General features: G+C 41.5%; 1 protein-coding gene across 1 annotated transcript in view; it reads right to left on the bottom strand.

Annotated features, from left to right (window-relative positions):
• The window catches only part of SCPEP1 (serine carboxypeptidase 1), a 37,258-nt gene that overhangs the window by 8,916 nt on the left and 7,511 nt on the right, over window positions 1-20,831 (bottom strand). Inside the window, exons 3-10 of the mRNA XM_081933466.1 lie at window positions 19,377-19,466; window positions 17,094-17,249; window positions 12,758-12,832; window positions 9,963-10,035; window positions 8,674-8,711; window positions 7,438-7,566; window positions 6,356-6,449; window positions 1,209-1,322 (exon numbers count right to left, since the gene is read on the bottom strand). Of these exons, the coding sequence (XP_081789592.1) occupies window positions 1,209-1,322; window positions 6,356-6,449; window positions 7,438-7,566; window positions 8,674-8,711; window positions 9,963-10,035; window positions 12,758-12,832; window positions 17,094-17,249; window positions 19,377-19,466 (769 nt within the window). The remainder of the gene's footprint in view (window positions 1-1,208; window positions 1,323-6,355; window positions 6,450-7,437; window positions 7,567-8,673; window positions 8,712-9,962; window positions 10,036-12,757; window positions 12,833-17,093; window positions 17,250-19,376; window positions 19,467-20,831) is intronic.

The following is a 20,831-nucleotide window of genomic DNA, read 5'->3' as shown; positions in this document are numbered from 1 at the left end:
ATGTCATTTGGGAAATTCTGGGAGTTGAATCTGGATGGGAGTGTTACAGAAGATTGGAGCAATGACTTAGATTGGAACACTATTCAAAATCGTCCCTCAGAACCGGAGTCTACAAGTGTAGCAAACTTATGACTTGTGGACTTCAACTTGCTGGCTGAGGAATTCTGGGAGTTGAAGTCCACAAGCTGTAAAGTTGCCGAGGCTGGAGACCTCTGCCTCAGAATGTTTGGATTTTCTATACTGCATATTTGTAATGATAACTCCTTCTTTTTGAGGGGAAGCTGCATTTCCCATATGAAGAGAAAGGTGATGACTGGTATGTTAGTATTTCTAGGGAAAAGCTGATATCCTTATTTCCTAAAAACTTTGCTCCACCTTATGAAATAAATGATATTATTCAGATTTATAGCCTTGTATTGATTTCCTCCAGATGTTCAAGGCAACATAGTTAGTAGTCCTTCCTCCAATTTTTCTCTGCAGCATTAATTCTGCAACGTAAGTCCAGCTGACATAAAACCTCCTTCCAGGGCTGAGGCAGGGGTGAAATGCTACCGGTTTGGATCGGTTTGCCCGAATTGATAGTAAAAAAAAATGCTACCGGTTCAGACAAGCCGTTTTTTCCGACGATCAGCTTTTTCCTGCTTTCTGGTTAATCTAAATCACATGGTACAGATTTCCCCCCCTTGCTGTTCGCTTACCTTTGTAGGCATGGTTACACCCACCCATCCAGATGTCATTTTCACACTCTGCGCATACGCGGAAGGTCCTGCACATGCACGGAGGTGGCATGTGTGAGCGAAGTGAGTGTGCGCGCATGCTCACATTGCTACCGAACCCGTAGCAAAGGCAAATGGATTTCACCCCTGGGCTGAGGCCTGACTCAAGAGATCCAGGTTCAACTTCTATTATTGCTGCTGATGTTGCTTTTGTACATATATAAGTAACTGTGCAACAGTTCTCTTTGATGTCATTTTTATGGGTGATATAATAAATAAATATCCCCAGTTCCCCCTTAAAGACAGCCTATCAGTTCAGTTACTGCAGATTGATAAAACACCTTTTGCCACTGAAGTTCAATCATAACTAATATAGTATAAAAATATAGTTTCCTAAGAGAAGAGCTTCTTCACTGAGTTCTTAATTCTCCAATTAATATGATATACAACAAACTATATGAGTATTATATGGAGTCAGTAGATATTAAATACCTCCCCATTTGACATGGTCTGGAATTATTTTCAGCTTCTTTCTGATGGGCCCATTCATCAGGTCATTCAGCTTGTCGTTAATTTGATTTTTCACGTGACGCTGGAACAATTTTACTGAAGAAAGAGAAAAAAAGACTGCATTTGAGGTTTACCTGGAAAGGGAACCCTTGTATTTCTTTTATTATTTAAAAAAATATCTCTCTCACTCTCTCTCTCTTTCTGGCCATTCCATCAGTAGAGGTTTTTAAGAAGAGACTGCACATCTCTTTGTCTGAAATAGTATAGGGTCTCCTGCTTGAGCAGGAGTGGGAGCAGAAGACCTTGTAGGTCCCTTCCAAGACTAATATTCTATCTTCTGCATGTGTTCTCTCTCTCTCCCTCTCCCTCCCTCTCTCTCTCTCTCTCTCACACACACACACACACACACAAACACACACACACCAACCAAATCATAAATATACAAAATAAAACAAAACAAACAAAATCTCCTCCTGCCTCACCTGTAAAACCCAATATGGCAGATCAATGTGTAATTAAATTAAAATTAAAATAACTCTTCAAAGATATGGCTCCAGTCATGTCAAGGGCCATCTGTTCAGGGCCTCTGAACAGTAAATCAGTGGCAGCCTACCAAAATCTAATGTGATCCATTCAGAAGTAAGTAGGGAACACTAGAGCCTGTCAAGCACTGCTTTGTCAAATCCCAAATCTTTTCGTATACATTATGGCCCTAAATTGCAAAAGCTTATCCCATTCATCAAACAAAAAATAAAACTGCTGACAAGACTTTAATGCCATGTTCTCTAATAAAATAATATATTTACCCTATTTTTAATGCATTAATTTTGTAATGCTCAAGCATTTTGTGTAGTTTTGAAGTTGCAGCCAGAAGATGGCGAGTGCGACCTCATCGAAACGTCGCCAAGATACTCTCAATCTTACACGGGGAAAGACCCGAATACGCCAAGACCTGCATGAATGTGTGTGTGTGTGTGTGTATGTGTGTGTGTGTGTATGTTGCATTTGTGCTGATAAATAAATAAAGGCACAATCAGCACAAATGCAACACAAATGTAACAAAGGCAACATAGGCTTTCTGCCTGGATGGCTCCTAGGGTGAGCCGAAAGACAGAAAAAGGGAAGCAGTATGCTCCCTCCCATATTTGGGCATACCAGGGGTTGTGACATACATACATACATACATACATACATACATACATACATACATACATACATATATATTTGTTTTCGTAGATTTTCACGGGTGTAGGTATGCTGGTTTTGTTGTATTCGGGTCTTTTCCCGTGTAAGGTTGAGATTGTCTTTGCAACGTTTCGGCAGGATCACACCTGCCATCTTCAAGCTGTGGGCTTAAAATGTGATCGGAGCTGCCATCTTTCTGTAAGTCTTGGTGGGAGGGGATGGGATGCTGGCTTTGTTTCAGTAAGTGGAATGATTGGTTGTGTGGTTGTATCATGATTGGTAGATTGGTGCTGATTGGTGCAGGTTGTGTGTGCATTGTTGTTTTGTATTTTAACGGCTTGGGTGGTGGGTGGTGTTCGTTTGTTGGCTAGGGCTGGTTTCATAGAAACAATAAAGAAACAAAACTTACAACCCAGTGACCTACTTGTGAGTTTCGACGTCATATCCCTCTTCACCCAAGTGCCCATAAAAGAAGCCTTGACAGCCATCCAGAAAAAACACAACCCCCCTAAACACATCCTAGACCTGACCAACCACTGCCTAACCAACACATACTTCATCCATAATGGACAAAGATACAAACAGATAGAAGGAGCACCCATGGGATCACCCCTCTCTCCTGTCATTGCAAACTTATACATGGAACATTTTGAAACCAATGCCTTAGACAAATCTGAACACAAACCCAAACTCTGGCTTAGATATGTTGATGACACTTTCATGATTTGGCCACATGGAAAAGAAAAACTGGACAACTTCCTCACACATCTCAACAACCTACACCCCAAAATACAATTCACCATGGAAATAGAAGCAAACAACCAACTTCCCTTTCTGGATGTCCTAATCTACAAAAAACCCAATGGCTCCCTATGACACACCATCTACCAGAAAAAAACACACACCAACCGCTACATAAATGCACAATCCCATCACCACCCTGCACAGATCAACTCTGTAGCCAAGACCCTCATCTCCAGAACCAAACGCCTAGCCGACAAAGACCACCTGAAAACTGAATTACACAAACTCACAAATGTATTAATCTCCAATGGATTCCAAAGAAAAACAATCACCAACCTAATCCAAAAGGAGACTCCCCCAAAAAACCAAGATACAGAACAGGAAAATGGAATCGCCCTCCTCCCTTACATCAAAGGCACCACAGATAAAATCAGCAAAATTCTCCACAAGCACAATATCAGGACAGCCTTCACCACTGACCAAAAAATAGCCAACATCTTAAGAAACCCCAAAGACAAAATCCAGCTAGAAAACCAAGGAGTCTACGAAATACCATGCAAAATCTGCCCAGCAATATACATAGGACAAACAAACAGGAGAATAAATGCACGCATCACAGAACACAAAAATGCAGTAAGAAAAAAAGAAAAAACTTCTTCCCTTTTCCAGCACCTTAAAGCTACAGGACACGAAATCAACTTTGAAGGAGCCAGGTTAATCTCCAAAACAGAACACCTCCACAAGAGAATAATCATGGAAGCCATCGAAATAGAGAAACACCCCCACAGCATGAACAAACGTGATGATACCTCCCGCCTACCAAACATCTGGAAACCAGCCCTAGCCAACAAACGAACACCACCCACCACCCAAGCCATTAAAATACAAAACAACAATGCACACACAACCTGCACCAATCAGCACCAATCTACCAATCATAATACAACCACACAACCAATCATTCCACTTACTGAAACAAAGCCAGCACCCCATCCCCTCCCACCAAGACTTACAGAAAGACGGCAGCTCCGATCACATTTTAAGCCCACAGCTTGAAGATGGCAGGTGTGATCCTGCCGAAACGTTGCAAAGACAATCTCAACCTTACATGGGAAAAGACCCGAATACAACAAAACCAGCATGCATGCATGCATGCATGCATGCATGCATGCATATATATATATATATATATATATATATATATATATATATATATATATATATATATATATATATATATATATATACACACACACACACACACACACACACACACACACACACACACACATACATAAGCTTCGTGCTTGTGCGATCAAAGCATGATCGGAGCTGCCGTCTTTCTATAAATATTGGGGGTGGTGGTGGAGTGCTGGCTTTGTTGCTGTAAGCGGGTTGGTTGGCTGTGTTGTAACACCTTGATTAGTTGATGGAGTTGAATCTGCAAAACATCAACTCCATTAAAGACCCGAATACAACAAGACCAGCATACCTACACCCGTGAAAATCTACGAAAACATATATACACTATATTGCCAAAAGTATTTGTTCACCTGCCTTTACTCGCATATGAACTTACTGTACGTGACATCCCATTCCTAATCCATAGGGTTCAATATGCTGTCGATCCACCCTTTGCAGCTATAACAGCTTCAACTCTTCTGGGAAGGCTGTCCACAAGGTTTAGGAGTGTGTTTATGGGAATTTTTGACCATTCTTCCAGAAGCACATTTGTGAGGTCACACACTGATGTTGGATGAGAAGGCCTGGCTCTCAGTCTCCGCTCTAATTCATCCAAAGGTATTCTATCGGGGTGAGGTCAGGCCTCTGTGCAGGCCAGTCAAGTTCATCCACACCAGACTCTGTCATCCATGTCTTTATGGACCTTGCTTTGTGCACTGGTGCACAGTCATGTTGGAAGAGGAAGGGGCCAGCTCCAAACTGTTCCCACAAAGTTGGCAGCATGGAATTGTCCAGCATGCCTTGGTATGCTGAAGCATTCAGAGTACCTTTCACTGGAACTAAGGGGCCAAGCCCAGCTCCTGAAAAACAACCCCACACCATAATCCCCCCTCCATCAAACTTTACACTTGGCACAATGCAGTCAGACAAGTACCGTTCTCCTGGCAACCGCCAAACCCAGATTCGTCTATCAGATTGCCAGATGGAGAAGCGCGATTCGTCATTCCAGAGAACGCATCTCCACTGCTCTAGAGTCCGTGCTTTACACCACTGCATCCGATGCTTTGCATTGTACTTGGTGATGTATGGCTTGGATGCAGCTTCTCGGCCATGGAAACCCATTCCATGAAGCTCTCTGCGCACTGTTCTTGAGCTAATCTGAAGGCTACATGACGTTTGGAGGTCTGTAGCAATTGACGCTGCAGAAAGGTGGCAACCTCTTCGCACTACACGCCTCAGCATCTGCTGACACCACTCCCTCAGTTTACGTGGCCTACCACTTCGTGGCTGAGTTGTTGTCGTTCCCAAACACTTCCACGTTCTTATAATACAGCTGACAGTTGACTGTGGAATATTTAGGAGCGAGGAAATTTCACGACTGGATTTGTTGCACAGGTGGCATCCTATCACAGTTCCATGCTGGAATTCACTGAGTTCCTGAGAGCGATCCATTCTTTCACAAATGTTTGTAAAAACAGTCTGCATGCCTAGGTACTTGATTTTATACACCTGTGGCCATGGAAGTGATTGGAACACCTGATTCTGATTATTTGGATGGGAGAGCGAATACGTTTGGCAATATAGTGTATGTCTGTCTGTCTGTCTGTCTATCTATCATCTATCTATCTATCTATCATCTATCTATCTATCTATCTATCTATCTATCTATCTATCTATCTATCTATCTATCTATCTATCTATCTATCAAGAGGGCTAGTGGTTGGTGAGTTCAGACATTACAAACTGGAGTTCCAAAGATTTTCTGTGAAAAAAAATAACAACCACTAAACCCATTTTAGCATCTGTAAAGGGGCCACACACCAGGGCTCTCCAAACTTGGCAACCTGAAGACTTGTAGACTACAACTCCCAGAATTCCCCAGCCAGCATGGGAGTTGAAGTCCACAAGTCTTAAAATTGCCAAGTTTGGAGACCCTGGGCTACATCTTTGATCTTCTAAAACTACTATGTCTTGCTAAAAATAGAATTCTGGCATTGAAGAGTTCTCACTCAACTTACAAAATGGGGTGGTTTCAGTTGCAGCAGATGAAAGGGCTGTGTCCTTCGTAGAGTCATGGGTTAGAATGTTATAGAAATTCACACCATTTGTGTTCTAGACAAGAAAAGAAATGACATTAAAAATAGAGTTCCTGCAACAAAGGACGTGGTTTGCTCTAAGGTTTGGGGTTGATAAAGTCTTATGAGAATACCCTAGAATAGATTTCCAAGAAAACAAACCAATGGATCATAGAAGAAACCCATCCAAAGTTCTCAGTCAAGACTCTAGTAACTAGACTTTACATTAAGTCAGGGGTTCCCAACTGGGGATGCGAGATGATATTCCAGGGGGTGTGAAAACTTGGTTTAGAAGTTTCAAAATTATAGTGTATATGTGTAATTATATGCATATAATTAAGGGACACAGTGGCTCAGTGGCTAAGACGCTGAGCTTGTTGATCAGAAAAGTCGGCAGTTCGGTGGTTCAAATCCCTAGTGCTGCATAACAGAGTGAGCTCCCGTTACTTGTCCCAGCTTCTGTCAACCTAGCAGTTCGAAAGCATGTAAAAAAAATGCAAGTAGAAAAATAGGGACCACCTTTGGTGGGGAGGTACAAGTGTTCCATGCACGTTTGGCATTTAGTCATGCTGCCACATGACCACGGAGACATCTTCAGACAGCACTGGCTCTTCGGCTTAGAAACGGAGATGAGCACCGCCCCCTAGTCGGGAACGACTAGCACATACGTATGTGAGAGGGAATCTTTACCTTTAACTTTATGCATATAATTATTTACTTTTGTAAGGGTGCGAGAATATATCAGAAGTATTCTAGGGCTGTGGGATATAGAAAAGGTTGGGAATCCCTGAATTAAGTGAAGATCTAGCTCTCATAGAAGCCTAAAATCCTGGGGAAATGGAAAGGAAAGGAAAGAAGAGGATGATGAGTTGGATGGATTCAGTTACAGAGATGACCGGTGCACCATAAGGGGACCCTGAAGACCAAGTTGGAGACAAATTATCAAGAGACAAAATTTGTCTGTCTGGTTCCTAGAAGCTGCCATCAAGTGGATGGCACACAATCAATTAAATCTATCGCTTTACCTTTTCTATGATATCCTCTGCTTTATCCCAAAGCAGTGTAGCAAGCTTAAATGCCCCTGTATTCATTGCATTCAGGATCTTCTTGGCAGCTGTAGTGACTTCCTTCAAGCCTTGATCATCTAGGAAAGACTGCAGTAAAAGGAGTGGGGTGGGGACAGAGCGGAAAGGAAAGGAAAGAAATTCGGAACCAACATTGCATATAATGTCTCAAGTACTTTCAAAGGAATATAAGCTGGGCATTAAACCGCCCCAATGTCAATGTGTATTTTAACAAGATATTATTTGCAATGGCTTCAAAGAAAATGTAGAGGCTTCCTGGAACGCTACACTATTAGTGGACTTGTAGAATGGTTTTATTAATCTGAGCAAAGTCAACAAATAGAAACTATTAGAAGTCTTCAGTAAAGGGAACTGTGATGCTCTAAAGTGTCTCTATGTACCACCAAAGCTTTATATAGTTTCTTTTTAAGTGGATCTTATCTTATGACCTATTTGCAGGGTAGGTAAATCTCAGCACACTTGAGACCCTGCTACTGAAGCCAGGTTTAATGCCAATGCCACTAGGTAGCATCTTCAGGGATCAAAAACAGCTAAGGGCAGCTGGAACAGCTGTAGAGAAAGGGAAGCACACTGAGAATATGTACTTGCAGGTATGGACACATAAGTGGATCCCAAGTATGCATTGAGAGCGGACATAGCCTTTGAGGCCGAAAAGTTTACTATGTTTATAAGCAATCAATGTTGATCATAACATTCAATGAACCTGTTGACTTCAATCCCATCTTTGGAGATCCCCAGGAGCTGATCCAACATGGTAACTTTCATGAATAGTCAAAAAGCAGAAGAATAAAAAAAGGAAGGAAGCATCTAGCATGTGCTTCAAGCTGGCCCAACGAAATCTATTAATTCCCAGCCTTGAATTGACTCTTTATTGGCAGCAAAACAGGTTCATGTTGTATGGCCAAGGTTTAAATTGTGCTTTAAAAACAAAGTTGCATGTTTTTTGATATAAAGGTAATTACCATGCCTGCATAATAGTAAAATTTATTTACCCTATTTATTAAAGTAGAATCATTTAAGTTATTTTTCTTTTTCTCTTTCTCCCCTTCTTTTATTAGCTTTATTCAGTTTTATGTTTTGTATGAACTGTATTGTAAAGTTTGGGTTTTTCTATTCTTCCTTGTAGTTATAAGAACATTAATAATCTTTTTTAAAAAATAGGGAGTGTATACTTACAGTGCTATATAGGTAAGGCCCCCAAGCAAGCACAGAATCTAAAAGAAACAAAAATTAAGATTGGCTTTTTAAAAAACAAAACAGAATAGTGGGCATAAACTTTAGTATCTTTCTCACATTTCTCTATTTAAAGCAGTTCCTGAGCATTTTCGGCATCAGGACAAAATAAGAACTTATATAAAATCAATTCTAGCAGTTTAAAAATTGGCAGCTTTTCAAACGGAGAAGGAAGAGGAGGCAACAGTATCAGTGCAGGGAAAGATCTAGTTTTTAAAGTGGAGCCTCACAAAATCTCTAAATCCATGGAGATCTAATTTAGCAGCAAACCGTTTATTATTCCAAGGTATCAAAATCTGATGCCTTCCAAGAGCATTGATACAAGATTTCCATCATTCCCAGATTGCAGGGATAGCCATGCTGGCTGGATGCTGAAAGGCTTGTAGTCTAACTAACATATCCTGATGCTACCAGGCTGAGGAGAATGACATTAAACTATTCACATTTTAAAAAAAGATCTTATTCATATTGCTATTACACATTCTGAAGAATAGCCAAGATTTTGAGGGGGGGGGGGAATAAACCCTCTGGACTATTTTCAAATCACATGGGAAGCCCAACCCAGATTCTGACTGACAACTGCCATTGTGTATCTAGTAACAACATTCTGTTTACAGTAATCAAGATCATGTGTTGGCTCTCCTATTCCAACATGCAATACCATTTTTCCTTTAAGATAAAAATTGCCCAGTTTAATCATACTTAAAATAACCAACCAGAAAGTCATATATAATTAAATATTTAATTCTCAGTCGCTGGAATAATAAACTTCCAATAGAAGAGAATATCTATTGCTCAGGGCTGAACTGTAGAGCCCTTGGTGTTATCTGAACTTAGTTGTTTGCTTACAGGCATTTCCGTACCTAACTAGGTAACATCATCAGTATTACTTAGTCCTGTAATGAAATATCTGCAAGCAGAGCACTAAGCTCAAAGAGAACCAAGGCCTACATATTAAACTTCCTCGGTCTCTAAAAACCGATAGACAATCAAAACAGAATAATCTCAGTATAAGATAAAATGGGGAGGATTTTAATCCTAAAGCACCCAAAGTCAAATTGGGATAAAACTAAGCCTTTATAATCTCACTTGAACCTGGTTGCTGGCACTGAATATCAAATTATTCTTATTCCCCCCCACCCCACCCACTCCCCAGATTTTGCCAGAAAGAGGCAAGAAATACATTGGAAGATACACAATAGCACAATGTACTTAGCTCCACATGAATATACCTAGAGGAGAAATCCATGAATCACCAAGGGCTACTCCATGAAAATTGCACTTGATTGTTCCAGCTTGAATAGCCTTAAAAATAGAATTAAGGCTTAATTAAAACCTAATTATTCTGAGGTAAATGTATCATATATTTTCAAGCACCTTCCCTTAAGGGCAGGAAGAAGGCAAAGAGGAACTGCAGATTATTAAAGTAGGTCGATTTCGTAGCTGATGTTATAGCTAAGAAAAGTGTTTTTTTAGCTAAAAGCAATCAAATCTCTAGCAATATCTCACATAGGCGGGCCTGCGTGTGTGTCAAGATCAGGAAGGTGGTGGATGGAGTGTAATGATGAATGTGCAAAAGGGGTGGGGCTTGCCTTGTGATGGACTGCTCACCATCTTGCCAGTTTTAATACATCTCTGTGGACTCTGATGCCCTTGCAGAGTTTATTTTAGCTCAGTGGTAACATCGTTTGCCTCCACTGTGCTAGTTATCAAGCCCATGCCAGCCATCAAGTCTGAGAGATACATTTATCTGGCGAGCTTGGTCCTCCCAAGATCGCTTTAATCAAAAATATACTCGATATAAATTTGTACATTACATTTTCCTTCCTTCCTTCCCTCCCTCCCTCCCTCCATCAACCTTCTTCTAAATTTTCTGATAACAGTTAGAGAAAACTAAGAGTAACTGCTCAATCACTTGCTAACCCGCGGAGACCCGCAGTGGCTAGAGTGCAGTACTGCAGGCGACTTCTGCTGACTGCCCAATGCCAGCAGTTTGGCAGATTGAATCTCACCAGGCTCAAGGTTGACTCAGCCTTCCATCCTTCCTGGGTCGGTAAAATGAGGACCCAGATTGGGGGCAACATGTTGACTCTGTAAACCGCTTAGAGAGGGCTGTAAAGCACTATAAAGCGGTATATAAGTCTAAGTGCTAAGTGCTATCGCTAACCCACGGCTCCTACTGCTGATGTGTGCTTACACAACTGGTTGTAGCAGGGATGTACGATATCTTTTGGCCTGAGAGCCACACCTGATGCTTGAGTCACATGCAAGATCCACATATCCACCAAGCTGGCAGGAATAGCCAACACTCCAGAAGATAGGCTTAAGATACAGAAGGATCTTGACAAACTTGAACATTGGGCACTATCTAATAAAATGAAATTCAATGGTGAAAAGAGTAAGGTTCTACATTTAGGCAACAAAAATGGAATGCACAGGTACAGTATAGGTGGTACTGTGCTCAATAGTAGTAACTGTGAGAGGGATCTTGGAGTTCTAGTGGACAACCATTTAAATATGAGCCAGCAGTGTGCAGCAGCTGCCAAAAAAGCCAACACAGTTCTAGGCTGCATCAACAGAGGGATAGAATCAAGATCACGTGAAGTGTTAATACCACTTTATAATGCCTTGGTAAGGCCACACTTGGAATACTGCATTCAGTTCTGGTCGCCACAATGTAAAAAAGATGTGGAGACTCTAGAAAGAGTGCAGAGAAGAGCAACAAAGATGATTAGGGGACTGGAGACTAAAACATATGAAGAACGGTTGCAGGAACTGGGTATGTCTAGCTTAAGAGAAAGAAGGACTAGGGGAGACATGATAGCAGTGTTCCAATATCTCAGGGGTTGCCACAAAGAAGAGGGAGTCAATCTATTCTCCAAGGCACCTGAGGGTAGAACAAGAAGCAATGGGTGGAAACTAATCAAGAAGAGAAGCAACTTAGAACTGAGGAGAAATTTCCTGACAGTTAGAACAATTAATCAGTGGAACAGCTTGCCTCCAGAAGTTGTGAATGCCCCAACACTGGAAGTCTTTAAGAAGATGTTGGATAGCCATCTGTCTGAAACAGTATAGGGTTTCCTGCCTAGGCAGGGGGTTGGACTAGAAGGCCTCCAAGGTCCCTTCCAACTCTACTATTGTATTGTATATCCATGTGAGGGAGAAGAAAGGGGCAATGAACTGGATGGTATCATTAACATTAAAACAAACTGTTCAACAGCTGTGATTACTCTCTAGATATCAGATACAACAATAAGTTGTATCTATGGACAGTTTTGAGATGTCCCAGGAGAGGAAACAACCAAGGCTTTCTACAGGTGCCTGTGGCCAACTGGCCCACTCTAAGGAATCCTGACTGGAAATTCCAAGTTTAGATGACTGGATGAAAAATGTATTGGGACGTGGGAGAGGACTGGAAAAATCTGGGGGTGGAGTGAAAAGAGGGATTATCCTAGAATCCCTACATGGTTACTAGCTGACCAAGTCCAACACATCTTAATCTAAATCTAAGCAGCTGCTCTTAGTGGAGAAAATTGAAGAAATGTTATGATTTAAATCTTGAGTTGTGTCTTGGTGGCCACAAAAGATATTTAAAGAGTTCAGTGGAGAAGAAAAGGTTGAGAATCACTGGACTATAGCAATAAATCAGTTAATTGAACCACTTGTAGACCTGATCTTTCACATTTGGCATGGGAACACACATAGATTTCACATCAGAAGTAACAGCATCTAGCCAGTTTTGACTGATCTGAAAAAAGCAAAGGCAGTCAAATTTAGTTAATGCTGGGAAGGAGAGCATCAGAAAGCCCAGGGACATAGACTAGACTGGGAGGTGAGGAATATATCCCAGAAGCAGTAGCAAAACAATTCCATCTCAATCAGCACTTAATCAAGAATCAACCTTGATTTGAGGAGGATTTTATATGCCTCATTTATTAAGAGATATTCTTCCCTCAGGATCTTGCAGAAGAAATCAAAGCTAGCTTGAGAGAATCCATTTTCTCCGACAGGAAAAGATCAACTTTACCTTATGAACTTCCAGAGCAATTGCAGCAGCCATTTTCCCTCCATAAGATTCAGAAAAGATGTAGAAGGGGATTGTCTGAAAGGAAAAATGCATTTAAAAAAATTAAGAGATTGAGCAACTGAACTCTTTGCACACCTTCCACAAAAATAAAATAATTACTCAATACATCAATAAACCTTCACCCTTTTTTTCCTCTTGCTTGATGCCCTTAAATACTATAAGGAAATCTTTCCTCAAAAGAGAAAGACAAAATGGCCTCTATCTGCAGCTATAAGGTCAAGTAAAAGACATCCTCTTGGATTTACATCCTGCCCCATTCCATAAGCATGGGATTCATTACCGTGTAAAGCAGATTACAGGTAGCCGGCAACTTCTGAATGTAATTGAGCCCAGAATTACAGTTGCACAGCACCAAGCAGGTCACATGATCACACTCAATTTTATGTTATTCACTGCAGTTGTTAAGCAAATGCCAGTCACTAAGCAAACCCTGGTTTCTGGCAAAAAGCATTGTAAATCACATTAATGCAAGCTGGTTGCCGAGCACCCAAAATGCAATTAAGTGATTATGGGGTGGGGTGGGGGGGCAGTTGTCAGAACTTCAACTTATGGAATAGGTATAGGTACCTTTTTTTAAGGGGGTTGTTGTAATGGTAAGCGACCATCATAACTTGAGGATTACCAAATGAAGTCATTTACACACCAACAAGGACATTTGGGATTTCATTCCAAAAATTTAAAAAGACCCCTAACATTTAATTTTATTCTCCCCTGAAGTTAGAGAATCCACTCCATTTTGAAGACACAATGAATTTACAAGGAGCTTTCATATTTTCCTCTGATCATAGTTAAAACCCTGCTTCCCAGGACTGACCCTACGGCCGAAGTCTTTCTGGCCAAAATTAGGCCTAGGATTATAAATCACTCCATTAAATAGACAATTTTCAAGAGGGAACAATCTCTACACTGCCAGAAATGAGGAACCTTTCAATACACCATTATTTGCCCCATGTTCTGAGATACTTCAAAAGGAGGCGGGGGAAGGGGGCTTAAATCTAGCCTTCGGTCCCACTCAAATTGTGAATTCCTGCTATGTCAGCCCTCCCAACAGGCCTTGCCCTCTAGCAGATACTGTTCAGGATAACAGTCTGCAGGAGCCTTTGCAAACATAACTATTAGTAGATTGGCTTTGGCAATGAACAAGGATGCCAATTGTTCAAGACGCCGATTTGCAAGGAAGTCAGCACATCGGCAATTTTAAGCAAGGTTTCCTTTTGTAAACATCCATCCCCAAAGCCATTTGAATATATGTCAGCAGAGCTTAAGGAAAAGGCTTGTGTGATGAGTACTTCAGTTTTGCAATGCCTGACTAGGGCAAATGTGTAGCTTAGGGACTTCATACCGTGATAGTGGACAATATGGCATTCCATGGAAGAAACAGAAAGTTAACCTTAGCGACCACGTATAAGGAAAACTTATACAAGATGTTCTACAGATGGCACACATCCCACCTACAAGATTAGCAAAAATTAACAAAAACTTATCACCACAATATTGGAAATGAAATGCTGCACTAGGGACCTTCTACCATACGTGATGGGAGTGCACGAAAGCTAGGGCTTTTTGGCACCAGATAAGAAAGTATTTGGAAGAGATGCTAAATCAAAAGATGGAGAGTTCCGGTTCCGGCGGCAGCGGCGACGGGCAGCTCTTTGCCCGCTCCGGCTCTCCGGTGGGCTTCCCCACTCCTTGGGGGGCACAGGACACCCCGCAGAGGTGTCCTGCCGGAGGGGCGGCATTGCGGGGAGCTCCTGCAGCGGCGGTGGCCGGCGGGAGGTCTCTCGCGCGCCCAAGGCACCGGGGAGCTAGATCGGAGGGCGCCTCGCGTTTTTGCGCCTCGCGCCTCGCTAAAGCCGACTGGAGAATGAAGCAATAGAAGGAAGCAGCTGCGGTGCGGTGAGGTTGCTTCTCTCTTCATGCCCTATTTTGCACGAAGAATTAGTCAGCTTTCTTTAAAATAACTTTCGGAGTATTCTGGAGGCGCGGCTGGAGGGAGGGGGGTTTTCCCCCCCCTTGGACAAGCGGCGAGGAATAATTTTGCTCTCAGCCCCCGGGGAAGGAGGAGGGGGGAGAGCCAACGAATGAAGCCTCACCCAGGTTGAGATGATTTTCTTTTCAATTTAATTTCACTTTCTACTGTGATTTGAGGACTTTTGGAACTTTTTAAAACTTTGTTATGCCTCTGTGCCCAAAACTGGCAGGGCAAGATGGCACACTTCCGTTGTCTTTATGAATTGTGAAACCTGACTCCACCTTTAAAATTCAGGCTTCCGGTCTTTGTCTCCGTGTCTCCCAGAGGAATCTCTTGTGGATTGGTATTTTTTGAACTTTCTAGGGGAAACCTTTCATCTATTGCCAGACTTATTAGAGAGATTCTCTTCTGCCTGGTTCTTCTATTCCTGGACCTCACCTGGCTACCCTTCTTTTCTAACTGTTTATCTTATATATGGACTGAACTTCTAATGTTATAAAGGATGGCATCTAAAAGACCACCTCCTGGGAAACCTGGCTTTGCCACGTCTGCTCCAACATCTGCAACATCCAGTCCAGCCACACAGTCAAAGATAACAGAACTGATGCAACCTAAGACTACAGAGATGGACTTTCAACAAATGCTTCAACAAATTTTACAGGGCCAGGAGGAAATCAAGAAACAGCTAAGGGAAATGAAAGATGAAATTAAAGAAAATCAAGCCCAAATTTATAAGAACTCACAAAGACTGGATCTTGTGGAAGGGGGGGTGGAGGAGGTGAGGGGGGGGTGGAAGCTGTGCAGAAAGGGAACAAAGATCTTGACATCCAACAGATGAAATTAGAATTTGAGAGAATGTCCTATTATCTTAGATTTCAAAATGTTATAGAAGAAGATGGGGAAAATATAAGGGACATCATGACAAACATTCTGGCTGACTACACACACAAAGAAAAACAACAGATGGGGTGGGATATAGACCTGGTTTATAGAGTGAACTCAGCTTATGCTAGAACACACAATGTACCCAGGGAGGTTCACATTAAATTCCTTAGAAAAAGCACAAGAGATGAAATTCTGGGTGTACAAAGGGGGCAAGCATTGACATATCATGATATGGAGATAACCATTCTGAAGCAGATCCCTAAGAAGATTAGAGAAAAAAGAAAAAATTATTCGCAATTAGCGAATAAATTATACCAGAAAGGGGTGTGGTTTAGATGGTTGATGCCTGAAGGTATGCTGATATTCTGGGAGGAGACAAGAATCAGAATTAATTCTCCCATAGAGGCGCAGGCCTTTATGGAAAAAAATAAAACATTCCTAGAGAAACCACCAGACACTACAACGGACACGCAGGACACGGGAGGGGCCAGAGCTCTGCCAGTGGAGGGAGATGGGGCAATAGCAAGAAGACTCAGATCACAAAAATAAACAAGAAAATCATATTATTATAAATTGACCGAAAGTGAAAATGGAATTATATTTGGATTTTATACTGTAATGTTTAATTTGATTGAATTTAATAATAGAACTAATATGCTGATTGTAATCAATTATATACTAATGCATTATATATAAATGTATACTATGGGTATGGAGGGAGGGGCGCCTCTCACATTTTGCAACTGCCAAAATTTGTATACCTGTCCATTTACCCTTTTCCCTATAAATCTTGAAAAACCAATAAAATTTTATTACAAAAAAAAAAAGATGGAGTTGAGGCCAGAATTATTTCTACTAGGGATCACGAAAGAAAAACATGGCAAAGGTGGGGTCTATTTAATGCTGCATATTTTAACAGCAGCAAGACTGGTTTTTGCACGAAAATGGAAAAATAAAGAGACTCCCTCGGAACAAGAAATAATAAATAAGATACTGACTTGCACAGAAATGGACAGACTGACTCTAGAGCTCAAAGACAAGGGTGAGACGGAATATCACGAAATCTGGGACAAATGGTACCAATGGTTAGAAACGAGAGGAAAAGGCCGGGACAGAAAAACACAGACAAGTTAAGAATTGGAAAACATGGCATTAAGAATGTATGATAGGTAGGAATTGGATTGCATCTGTATGTTTAGTAATTATATACAAGAAAGGATGAACGGACAGGTAATCTGACTGACTACACACACCTATGTAATCGATATAAAATGTAATTGTTGTAAGATCTAATCACTATATGGAAATGTTTATGCTAGAACTGTCGCACGATATCCAATGTTTTTAACGTTTATCTAATAAAAAACTTTAAATTAAAAAAAAATATAGCATTCCACGGGCTGATCCTACTGTACTTGCCTGGAATTCCACCTTTGATTTAAAGAACTCTCGGAGAACCACCATCATATCCGAAGCGACCATGCTGAGATCAGTGGCGTAGGCAAGGGAGTCATTAACGTAACTGTATCCGGTGCCAACAGGATTGTCAACAAAGAGAAGACTTGCTGCCTGCAGCTACACCACCCAAAGAAAACACTGACATCAGCAACACACACAGAGGGAGAGCGTCATACTTAAAAGAGATGACAAAGGAGGAGTCTTCCAAAGATTCCCACAAAGGCGAGAGAGCGTGTTTTGCATTGAAAGGGTAGCGCACTACTTATTATCGCTATATTTTAAGCCCAGAGGCATTTATTAAATATGTCTTAGCATTAGCTATTCTCATTCATAGGCAACCTCAGCCATAGAAGTCTCTTAATTTCAGTTGTTAATATTCGCAACCTTCCAGAGTTTGTGGTTCAAAACAATTTGTTGTTGTTAGTTGCAAAGTCATGTCCAACCCATCAAGACCCCATGGACAACATTCCTCCAGGCCTTCCTGTCCTCTACCATCCTCTGGAGTCCATTGAAACTCACGCCTACTACTTTGGTGACTCCATCCAGCCACCTCATTCTCTTGTCGTCCCCTTCTTCTTTTGCCCTCAATCTTTCCCAGCATTTTCCCAATTTTAGGTTCATTCTTTTAAGGTTTCATAAATTATCCGTATTTATCTGTCTGTGCATTTATGTGCATGTTGTTGTGTACATGTGCATATACATACTTGTAATCTATATTTTTAATATACACGCTTTTGGTTTTGGCTTTCAGGATAGTGGAAGAGCAGTCTTACGAGTACTGGTAAAATTCATTTCTTTAAATATGAATCCAAAGTAAGATCTAAAGCAGTGGTTCTCAACCTCTGGGTCGGGAGCCCTTTGGGGGTCGAACAATCCTTTGACAGGGGTCAACTAAGACCATCGCAAAACACATATTTTTTAAAAAATATACAATACAATACAATACAATAGTAGAGTTGGAAGGGACCTTGGAGGTCTTCTAGTCCAACCCCCTGCCTAGGCAGGAAACCCTATACCGTTTCAGACAAATAGCTATCCAACATCTTCTTAAAGACTTCCAGTGTTGGGGCATTCACAACTTCTGGAGGCAAGCTGTTCCACTGATTAATTGTTCTCACTGTCAGGAAATTCCTCCTCAGTTCTAAATTGCTTCTCTCCTTGATTAGTTTCCACCCATTGCTTCTTGTTCTACCCTCAGGTGCTTTGGAGAATAGTTTGACTCCCTCTTCTTTGTGGCAACCTCTGAGATATTGGAATAATGCTATCATGTCTCCCCTAGTCCTTCTTTCTCTTAAGCTAAACATACCCAGTTCCTGCAACCGTTCTTCGTATGTTTTAGTCTCCAGTCCCCTATAGAAAACATAAAATAATTTTATGGTTGGGGGTCACCACAACATGAAGAACTGTATTAAAGGGTCGCGGCATTAGGAAGGTTGAGAACCACTGATCTAAAGTCTTACTTTGTTTGTTTAACACAAGGACAATACAGAGAAATAGAGCAAATAAAAATCCCCTGGCATAAAGACATAAAGTCCTCTATTAGGCCAGGGGTGTCAAACTCACAGCCCCAATGCGTCACATGCTGGACACCCCCACCCCATTTTAGCGAAGTGGAAGAAAGCTGCAATATGTCACATGATGACAATGTGTCACTGTGAGTTTGACACATCTGTATTAGGCTGCTGGATGAGATGTAGGAGTAAGACCAGTTTAAATAACTGACAACTTCAGAAGCATTCTGTATATGGCAGCGATGGCGAACCTTTTCGACACCGAGTGCCCAAACTACACTGGAACGCCTGTGCATACGCGTGCCAGAAACCCGAAGACCAGCTTGGCTGGTGCACATGCCAGCCAGCTGGTCTTTGGATTTCTGGCATACACATGCGTGCCGGCCAGCTGGACTTCGCGCATGCCAGAGCATCGGAAACACAAAGACCAGCTGGTCGGCATGCACATGCCTGTTTTTGGCCATTGTTCGGGGCATTTTCCAGTGCTCGCGAAGACCAGTGCACTGGAAACCAGAACAGCAGCTGGCGATGGCTCATGTGCCCACAGAGAGGGCTCTGCGTGCCACCTCTGGCACGCATGCCATAGGTTTGCCATCATGGGTATATGGACTCCTACAGGAAAATCAGCAAGAAAGATCTCAAAGTCTGCATCTCAAACAAAAATCAACATTTTGCAAAAAGCATATATGTCAGAAGATGCCCAGTCTTCCCACTATAAGTTAAGACAGTTTACCCAAGTTGTCTTTCTTGCTTTTAGATCAGCATCTAAAGGGCCAATCTCTTCAAAATTTCCATATCCGCAACCTGAAGCTCCTGGGCCTCCCTATGGAAACACAGAGATGAGAAACGTCAACCATTTTTCTTGCTGTCTTATTTTCATTTATCTCCTAAGAAAAGGATGTGTGATGAACATAATGGTTTCATTCCAAGGCTGTTAACGCAAATCTACAAACAGAATCCTGTAGAACTTTTTTCTTAGGAATAGCTTCCGACTGCTATGTTAGTCCACATGGGAAAGAAAATAAAGGCCTTTAAGAGAGGCCTAGCAATCAGAATTTCTGAATTTTCCCATCTAAACTCAATCCCTGCTTGTTACATGCAGTCTTTGACTTATGACCACAATTGAATCCAAAATCTCTGTTGCTAAGCAAGACAGTGGTTAAACCAGTTTGGCCCCCATTGTACGATCTTTCTTGCCACGGTTGACAAATGGATCACTACTGTTGTTAAGTTAGTAACACAGTTGTTAAGCGACTCTGGTTTCCCCATTGACTCTGCTTGTCAGAAGGTCCCAAAAGATGATCACATGACCCTGGGACACTGCAACTGTCATAAATACAGGCCAATTGCCAAGGGTTCAAATTTTGATAACGTGAACATCGGGATGCTGCGATAGTCATAAGTGTAAAAAACAGTCATAAATCACTTTTTCAGTGCTGTTGTAATTTCAAACAGTCACTAAAAATGAAGGTTACAAGTTGAGAGTTATCATATTTTTTGGAGTATAAGACACACCAAGACTTTGAAGAGGTAAAAAATTTTTAAAAGTTTTTGCCCTCTGCAGGCCTCCCAAACCCTCTGCATACCTCATTTTTTCTGAAAAATGGGGCATGCAGAGAGTTTGAGAGGCCTGCAAAGTGCTCCTGGGGGCTGGGGGAAACGAGCAAAAAATGGCCCCTTTTTTGAGTTTTTGCCCTCCCCAGCCCCCAGGAGCACTTTGCAGGCCTCCCAAACCCTCTGCACATCCATTTTTGTGAAGGTGGAGGGGTTTCAGGAGGCCACAAATGCTATATTCAATGCATAAGACATACCCAGATTTTCTCCCTCTTTTTTGGGGGAAAAAAGTGTGTCTTATTCTCCGAAAAATACGGTACTTGCGCAGGCATAGGAATGCCACAATGAAATTCTGTAGCTCATTTATGTTATGTTATCATTTAATTTTTGCCCTTACAATTGGCATTACTGTTCCCAATTCTTGACTTGCTGCTCATCCTCCATTATATTTAGCCAGTGATCCCTGCTTTGAATCTTTAAAAAGCTTCCATAGTTTGAGACAAGGGAAATATTAGTAAGGAGTGACAAGTTTCATACTCTAAGTAGCTTAACTTGCTATGTATAATACGTAGGATAGAGCTCCGAAGAAGCTTAGCATAACATGGCTTCCTCAATTTTGGCTTACAGTGTTACG

The sequence above is a fragment of the Natrix helvetica genome (genome assembly GCF_964273705.1).
Source record: "Natrix helvetica genome assembly, chromosome: 1".
In the NCBI taxonomy this organism is placed as follows: Eukaryota; Metazoa; Chordata; class Lepidosauria; order Squamata; family Natricidae; genus Natrix; species Natrix helvetica.
Note: the sequence above shows the minus strand (reverse complement) of the source record. Positions and strands in the feature narration are given on the sequence as shown.